Source organism: Physella acuta, unplaced genomic scaffold (genome assembly GCF_028476545.2).
Source record: "Physella acuta isolate Inbredline_101_S28 unplaced genomic scaffold, ASM2847654v3 ptg000461l, whole genome shotgun sequence".
Taxonomy (NCBI): domain Eukaryota; kingdom Metazoa; phylum Mollusca; class Gastropoda; family Physidae; genus Physella; species Physella acuta.
Window position 1 is genome coordinate 17,748 of NW_026731980.1, and position 9,207 is coordinate 26,954.

Below are 9,207 nucleotides of genomic sequence, written 5' to 3' on the forward strand. Positions count from 1 at the left end.
ACTAATCAAAGTTAGAAAAATATGAACTGTATAGTTTTGCAAAAGCACATACATTTTTATAAAGATACTGTAAAAGAAAAGCTAAAGAAAACGAATTAATAAAAATGTTCTAACACAATAATAATAATACATACTTCTGCATAGATACATACGATAAATATAAAAACTGGTAATTAAACATTACACAATTTTCAATGTAGGTCTATTCAAGTATTGTAATCTTTTTAATGATTCTTGATTAAAATTATATTTAATACCATGATTAATAAAATGTGCATTAATATTAGCATTGATGTAAAGCTTTGCGACAGCTAGAAACCTTCGTGTTAAATTGTCCAGTTATATATATATATATATATATATATATATATATATATATATATATATATAAATATATATATATATATATATATAACAATACGCGTCTTATTTTTCTTCTGCCGATCAACAATTATATTTTCGCTACATGGTTGTTGTTTAGTTTCAATTAATTCATCTTTTTTGTATCCTCATTTTAAGCCGTATCATGTTACTAGAGATGGCAGATGTTTCAAATTATTTGATTTTAATATTGTTTCTAATATTATTTATTTAAAAATTTAATTATTTAAATTTAGAATTTTCAAAATTAGGAATATTTTACAATTTTGTTTAATACGCAGTTTACTTTTCTAACTATACATAGGTTCCATATCGTTTGTGGTTCTTGATAATTGTGACACACTTACTCTGCTGGGAATCCTCAGCCATCATAAGTGCTGTGATACCTGTGGCATTTTTTAAATTGAGATTGGCACCATTTTTTAGTAGCTCATTTACACATAACTCCGCTCCAACCTTAGACGCTCTCATAAGTGCTGTGTTGCCATCGTTATCCTGCCTATTGATATCGTTGTTTTGTCTTATCAATAGTTGTAAACAATTTACGCTGTCATTACTCGCCGCGTCCATTAATGCGGTTACCCCATAAACATCTTGAATGTTAACATCTGCTCCATATTTTATCAGCAGCGCTATGCACTCAGTATTTCCTGTATAAGTTGCCATAAACAAAGCCGTCTGGCCGTCATGGTTGATTTGGTTAACATCAGCACCTGCCTGTATTAGTCTGTCCAAGCAAGTAGTGGAACCAGCCAATGCTGCATGCATTAGCGCTGTTTCTCCATAGACATCTTGTATTCTGACGTCTGCATAATTATTTATCAGCAACTCCAAACACTTAACATTTCCTTTAATACAGGCCATAAACAAAGCCGTCTGGCTGTCATGGTTGACTTGGTTAACGTTGGCACCAGCATCTATCAGCAAGATCAAACACCCAGTAGATCCTGCTAATGCTGCCTGCATCAGTGCCGTCTCTCCCTTTTCATTGCACACGTTAACGTCAGCCGTAGTTTCTAAGCATTCTTTCAGTTCCCTATCCTTATCTTCTTGTGCCAATAATAACAACACAGGGGGTTGTACTGTTTCATGATTGGAAAAGTACGAAGTGAGTAGTAGTACACAATTTTCATGCTTGTGAAAGTTTGCGTATGAAAACGCTGTTTCATTGCGTGAGTTCTTAATGTCACATGACGCGCCTAGCTTTAACAGACGATCCACCACGTCACTGTGTCCGAACTTTGCTGCCCTCATCAGAGCCGTGACGCCATCACTATCCTGTAGGTCAAGCTTTGCCCCAGCATGTGCTAAAACCTCCACACAGTAAAGGTAACCTTTCCCTGCAGCTACCATCAAACTAGTTACACCATCGCTGTCAACTGCATCTACCTCAGCTTTGTTCTTTAACAAAACCTCCAGGCAATCAAAGTGATTATAATTAGCCGCAAGCATCAAAGCTGTCAATCCTTGACGGCTTTTAATATTGATATCCACACAAGGTGCTAGTATTTCTACAGATTTTGTTTGACCATATAACGACGCTTCCATTAAGGCAGTGTGACCAAAACGGTCACCACTATTTACTTCACCTCCGAATTGAATTATTTCAATTAGACACGTATCATAATCTGAGACAGCAGCCTCAATTAGAGGAGTTGTATAATTTTTGTCCGGAATGTTAACATCGGCACCAGCCCGTACTAAATGTAGAGCGCAGTCAATGTTTCCATAGCGTAAAGCCATCAATAGAGCGGTCACTCCATCAGCGTCCTGTAGGTCCAGCTTGGCATCGGATGCCACTAAAGCCTCAACACTCAAAATATATCCCAAACGCGCAGCTATCATCAAACATGTAGCACCTTCACGATCGGTAGTATTTATGTCAGCCTTGTTCTTTATCAAATAATTAATGCATTGGTGGTTATCATGGTAGGTTGCCAACATCAGAAGAGTTAAGTCTTGGTACACCTTCATATTGACATCAGAGAGAGGTAGTAGAAATTCGTGTTCATCTTTTGTTGTTTTATACATTGAAGCTTTGGTCAGGGTGTTGGAACTGTAAGATATTTCTTTAGAGATTGCCCCCTGTTCTACAGTGAGGCGATTTTGAATCATACTGCCGCTAGACATTACAAGACTAAATACGCACTCAAATTGATAATGACTTACTGCAAGGAAAAAAGCAGTCAGTCCTGACTTATTTTTTAGACGTGTATCAGCTCCAGCTTGCAAAAGCACCTCCAAGCAATCACGTTTGCCATGTATGGCAGCATACATCAGGGCTGTTTGTCCCAAGTTATCACAAGCGTTTATGTCACATCCATTGTTCAAAAGAATTCCTACGCATTTAATGTAACCGGATTGTGCAGCAATTATCAACGCAGTTTCTCCGTCTTCGTTCTTTTTCTCCAAATCAGCTTTCTTGGAAATAAGTTCTGTCACAACATCTGCGTGATTATTATAAACAGCGTACATTAAAGCTGTCATTTTCAGCATGTCTTGATCATTAATTGGAGATCCTGCCTGTAAAATCTGCTTAATACATGTCATATTGCCGACATTACATGCATACATTAAACTATTTCGGTATTTGTAATCACGCAAGTTTACATCAGCAAACCATTTTGTAATTAGTAGCGATGAAATGTCTAGGAAACCTTTCGCGCAAGCAATCATGAGAACAGTAACTCCGTTTTTATAACGAGAATTCACATTATATTTATCAGTAAATTTCTCTGTTGCTATGTAATTGTTCTTCATAACTGCAAAAATAAGACAATTAGCCCCATCACTCCTACAGATGTTGATCTTTGCATTTGCCGATAATAGCATTTCTATATAATTAAGGTTGCCTTTCCAAGTTGCTATCATAAGAGCTGTACCTGATTTGTCACATAACTGGTCAATATTAATATATCTTTTCTTGCAATGATGCAGTAATACTTCAAGAGTTTCATTATGCTCATAAAAGGTAGCAAACATCATTGCAGTGACCCCATGATTATTAACCAATTTTGCGTCAGCTTTCTTCTCTAACAACAGCTGAACAATGCTCAGTTTCCCTTTTATACAAGCCAACATCAAGGGCGTATTTCCGAACTTATCCTTTGCATTTACATCTACACATTTCTTACACCAATCTCTAACGCCTTGTAGGTCACCACTGTTGATGATTTTTCTAATTTTAACGGCGTCTGGAAAATGTCAAATGTATGCAATTGAAATTTTTTTTTTAAAGCTTAAACTTATGATTTCAGGGCGCTCACCGTTTCTTCGATATGTAATTAAAATAACAGACATAGCTCTTTTAATGGAATGATTTAATCTACGTATGTTAAAATGTTTTAATTTAAATATGCGTAACGCCTAACAATTAACTCGAAAATAAAGAGTTGAAAAAAATCAAATTATATGTCCATAATATAAACAGACAAAGAGGCCTATTTTTAATCATTTTCCACATAAAATTGTTCTTTCTATTATAAAAATGGTATATTGCTCTTTTTTACAAACGTACGCATTATATACAATCAAATGTATGGAGTTTTTTTTTAAGTAGTAATAATTTAAAAAATAAAATAATTTTTACCAGTGATTTTTAAATATGTATACATTACAGATAAACATCTACATACATCACACTTACCACTAAGTCGATCCGAATGCTTCCTCCAAGGAAACATTTTATTTTAGAAAAATGGTGTTAGTTTTGATATGATGTAATATCTAACCAATTTTAGGTTCTTTATATTGGATTAGCTGAAAAATATGTTTTAAAACGACGTTATGAAAACATTTTAGAGAAACTAAGGCAGTTGCTTCAAAATAGTATCTTTTAGGTGCTGCGACTTGAGATATATGTTATGAAATTTTCGGATCAATATAAATTTTCGAAAAAAAAATAGTAAAGGCGTAAAACTACAGAAATCTAGGTAATGGAAGAAATGAAAAATAGTCCTAAACCTACAAATTCATTTTTAACACATGTTTCTTTGAGAGATATAATATATTAAATGATAAACTTAATATGCCATCATATGTTACTAGTCTATTAACACAGAAAAATAAAACTTCATTTTAAAAGCTTAGCACACTGGGAATGTTTATTTAACTCAGCAAGTTGAAACGCATTTAAATTCTTGTTATTAATATTCTGGCAGGATGCACCGTGTTCAATGAGCAATTCGCAACATTTAAAATATCCTTTCTCAGCGGCAATCATTAGTGCTGTGTTTCCATTCTGGTCTGTAAAATTTACATTAGCTTTAGCACTCAATAGCAACTCCACACAACGTATCCTGTCGTTTTTTACTGCTTGCATCAAACACATTCTTCATTATTGTCTTTAGCATCTATAGATGCATTATATTTGATCAACTCTGATAAGCAATCTTCGCTCCCATGTATGGCTGATAATATTAAAGCTGTTGCTCCACTACTATTTTGGGTATTAATAGAAGCTTTGTGTTTGATTAATAGCTTAAGACAATCAATGTGATTGTTGATAGCACACTCCATTAAAGGAGTTACCTTATAGAATTCATCATAAACATTCACATTAGCTCCATGATTTATCAACATTTCTAAAATATTCAGTCTTCCTGTTGAAGAAGCGAAAAGTAAAGCTTTATTTTTGTCGTCCGTTGATGCCCCAGCTTTCAGATATTTTTCAAGACAGTATCCGTAGCCATTCTGAGTTGCAGTAAGAATTAACTCAGTAAACAGACTGCTGTGTACATTAAGTGTACTCTTCGGTAAAAGTACAGCCTTGTGCATGTTATAGTGATCGAGCAAAAATACGCATTCTGAATGTTCATTTTGAGTTGCAATAGAAAGTGCAGTATCTCCTGATGGTGTGCATGATGTATTATTTACACCATAACCTAAACTTTTATCAACACATTCAGCACGCCCTTTAGTGTCTTTTGATCGTGCATACTTTTTAGTATTTACACCGTAATCTAAAAGCTTTTCGACACATTCAACATGTCCTTTCATACAGGAAAACATTAACGCTGTGAAACCTTCAAAATCCTGATAATCAGGATACGCTTTTAGCTGGATAAGTTTATCCAGGAAATACGTATTCCCAACCCAGGCGGCAGCCATTAAAGGGCTCTTGCCTTCTCCAGCAAGGAAGTTTACACTAGCTCCTTCATTTAGAAGAACATCAAAAATTTCTTTGTTTTGTTTCAATATGGCGCTTATTAACGGCGTCTCACCTTTATCGTTTCTCACATTCACGTCTACTCCAGATTTTAGAATGCTAGTTATACATTGAATATGATTATTTTCAACTGCCAAGACTAATTGAGAGCCCCAATCGCCACATTCATTAAACATATGTCTTTTTAAAACGTCGACACATTTTTGGTATCCACTATAAATAGCAATGTCCATCGCCGTGTCTCCGTTGTTGTCCTTCATATTTAACGAGGCGCCATTTTCTAACAGAAATGTTATGGACTCAGGTGAGTTAGCAAGAACAGCAAACATTAGAGCAGTTGTTCCCCGATTATCTGCAGTATTTATGTCTGCATCGTGCTGTATTATTGAACTAAGAATATCAACCCTGCCGTGATAAGCTGCTAACAGTAAAGATGAAATGTCAAATTGTGAATGATTATTCCCGGCAGTGAGACTATTAGAGCCATCTCTTGCAGTGAGTGAACTATGTTTCGAATCCCTTATTTTCATCAACTGTACTGGATCTTCTTTTTTAATACTGCTGTCGAATACAGTACTGCCAGATCTAGTGTAAGTTGTGTTAACATCGCATCTCATAGATGCCCCCATACTGTATAGCGATACGCTTTTAGTATAGTTGCCTTTAAAAGAGTCAGAACTGGTAGTCATGTGTATATTTTCCATTTCTCTTTTATATCCTTGTACTTCGATATTATCGTTACATCTTTGTTGATTAACTACAACATCAACATCTGCCAGATTTAATTTATTAGGGAGCGTCATATCCTTGACTGCCTTAGACAACGATGATGTACGATCTCTTTCCTCGGCAAGTAATAATGCAGTTTCGATTTTCGAGGCTATTGTGTTTAGTTCTTTTTTCTTTGCGATGTTAAGAGCAACTTTTAGGTTGTTTAAATCGATGTCAGCTTGCAAAATGATATCAACCAACTCTACATCATATTTTGAAACCGCGATAGTCAATGCAGTGTTATTCGATTTGTCGATCACATTGGCATCTGCGTTATGTTTAATCAAAAGCTCTACACATTTTTCGCTAGACTGATATGTCGCAAGAATCAAAGCAGTTTGACCGTTCTTGTTCACTAAATTTGAATTAGCTCCATGTTTCAGTAGTCTGTCTACATTACCAATATGAGGTTGATAAGCCGCATACATTAATGCCGTCTTCCCATCACTATCAGTCACATCGAGATTAGGTCGAAATTTCAGTATCTCAATAAGGTGCTGCGATTTCCCCGTCTGTGCTGCGTAAATGGCAAGTGTTTTTCCATATATATCCCGTCTATTAACATCAATATCAGGTCTACGCAGATATTCAGACAGATATTCACAATCAGTTTCAAAAAGCCACCTGATATCCATTTAGTATAGAAATATGTTAACTAATGATTTATACAGACGTTTTAGACAACTGAAAGTAAAACAAGAATTATGTAAATGTATTACAGTATGTTGCAGTTAAAGAATTGCAGCATGTATTATTGTTCTTCTTCTGCAAATATTCGTAATACACTATTGTGTTTTAAAATGTTTTATTCTTCAAAATATCGTCTTTATATCTATATATCTGTACATCTTTATATATATGTATCCATTTGACTATATCTATTTCTATTTATATGCCAACTATATATCATCTATTTATATAAAATCTATAAATAATATATGTATCATCTATATAATGAACGTGATGTATATACTATCTATATATCATCCATGTATTATCTATATATCATTATAAACCTATTAAGTATATAGATACTATTGGTCTGGCTGGTTAGAGCAAAATTTACTTAAACTACACGTACACATTGATTTACGCATAACATTGAGAAAGCGCAGACCCATTTACATGGACATAGATATAGTCACATAAATACAACTGCATATTAGTAGGTCTATAATTATACCCATATGAATGTGTATATGTGAAAATAATTAAGTTAAATAAGGAACAGATAAATGTACATTATAACCGTAAAGCATGATTATCAATGCTAGATGAAAACGAAAAATTACCTTTATACACTTTATTACTCTATACAAAATGCGCAGTTCTAAAGCAAAATATAATGCTGGATCACTTGATGTTGATTTCCTAATACACCCACCTTAAAGAGGTCCGTTACTAACCTACTGTAAATTATAATATCGGAAATATTAAACTTTATAAATAGATTGCTGGATACTGCGTTCCTTGCTACTTTTCTTTCCTGAAAAACGGACGTCTAACTTTAGGTTGTTGTCTATTGTCGTTAAGGAGATCGTAGGGGTTTTGTCTGATCATGTTTTAATGCAACGCTGGTAAAGTATAGCCATATTTTGTCGCTAAGGTGTAACGGTAAGTTCATATGCAGTTAAAACCTTTTTACCAAATCCTGTATTTGTATTTCTATTAAAATACGAAACATTTGGATGCCAATGTTTCAATAATCTAAAACAAATTTTTACTATCATGAATTGCATTTAAAGCAATTCGATTTAGTGCTAGCTATTGTTACAAATTGTGTAGTTTGCAGTGGGAAAGACTACTTATATGCAAGAGCAAGCTGTATTTCATTAGAAAGATAAAAATAATTGTAAAACGTATTTTGATTAAAAAATAAACATTTGTATACGACTGATCTGTAAAAACAATCACTTTTTCCCCAGAATTTTCAAAAATACCTGCCAAATAATTCATGATATGGAGTTCAATATTAAAACATGTTTGGGTATTTTGTTGCTAACTTTCATTGTAGTTGCTGTTTGGAATTTTGGAGCTATCCTAGGTGCTTCAATCGTAATTATCGCTATTAGTATATGGTATTACATTACAAATGAAAATACACGAAATGCTGAAAGCATTTACGATTCAGTCGATACAACTGTTGCTGAAAATATAAACGTCTATGAAACTCTAAGAGATGACGAAACTCTGATCATTTCTGAGAATCCACACAATCAGGAAACTGTAAACCCCGATGGTACTGTAAGAAATGACGAAATTATGATCGACTCTGAGAATCCACACAATCAGGAAACTGTAAATGTCTCTGATAATAAAATGGAAGATAAAATTATGAGCCTCTCTGATCATTCAATAGATATTGAAGCTATGGACATCGATGAGACAACAAGGCTTTCGCCTGAAGGTATAGAATCAAATGAAAAATTTAAAAATTTGAAACCAGGAACAGACAATGAAACTAATTTAATTGATGATCACAACCAATATTATGAAGAGGAAGGTTCCGATGAATCTGAACAAAACCAGAATGGAGTCCCTTTGCCGCCATCAAATACAAAAGTTAAAAAGCAGAAATTAGAGTTGCTGCTTATTGGAAAAACAGGGCATGGCAAAAGCGCAACGGCGAATTCCATTGCAAGAGCTGAACGTTTCAACACATCATCTGGAGGTACATCGGACACTTATGATGTCCAAGAACTTCGGACAGAAATTGAAGAATTTTCTATACATGTAGTCGATGCACCCGGTGTAGCAGAAACTCGATTAGATACTGCTGAAGCGACAGAAAAAGCATGTTGTGATATGTCGAAGGCAATGGCGAGATGTCCGAATGGATTCCATGCGTTATTGTTAGTTTTAAAGTATGGAGAAAGGTTTACAACTGA

At 34.4% G+C, this 9,207-nt stretch overlaps 2 protein-coding genes across 2 annotated transcripts; both read right to left on the bottom strand.

The window, feature by feature from the left end:
- Positions 1 to 486: 486 nt before the first annotated feature.
- Positions 487 to 3,462, bottom strand: LOC131943544 (serine/threonine-protein phosphatase 6 regulatory ankyrin repeat subunit B-like). The gene has a single exon (XM_059303721.1). It carries the CDS (start codon positions 3,460 to 3,462, stop codon positions 676 to 678), a length of 2,787 nt encoding a protein of 928 aa, XP_059159704.1. The 3' UTR covers positions 487 to 675.
- Positions 3,463 to 4,701: 1,239 nt separating this feature from the next.
- On the bottom strand, positions 4,702 to 6,954 carry LOC131943545 (ankyrin repeat domain-containing protein 50-like). The gene has a single exon (XM_059303722.1). It carries the CDS (start codon positions 6,952 to 6,954, stop codon positions 4,702 to 4,704), a length of 2,253 nt encoding a protein of 750 aa, XP_059159705.1.
- Positions 6,955 to 9,207: the final 2,253 nt, after the last annotated feature.

Excerpts from the sequence above, each read along its gene's own strand:
- LOC131943545 (XM_059303722.1), bottom strand. The coding sequence starts at position 6,954 with ATGGATATCAGGTGGCTTTTTGAAACTGATTGTGAATATCTGTCTGAA.
- LOC131943544 (XM_059303721.1), bottom strand. The coding sequence starts at position 3,462 with ATGTTGGCTTGTATAAAAGGGAAACTGAGCATTGTTCAGCTGTTGTTA.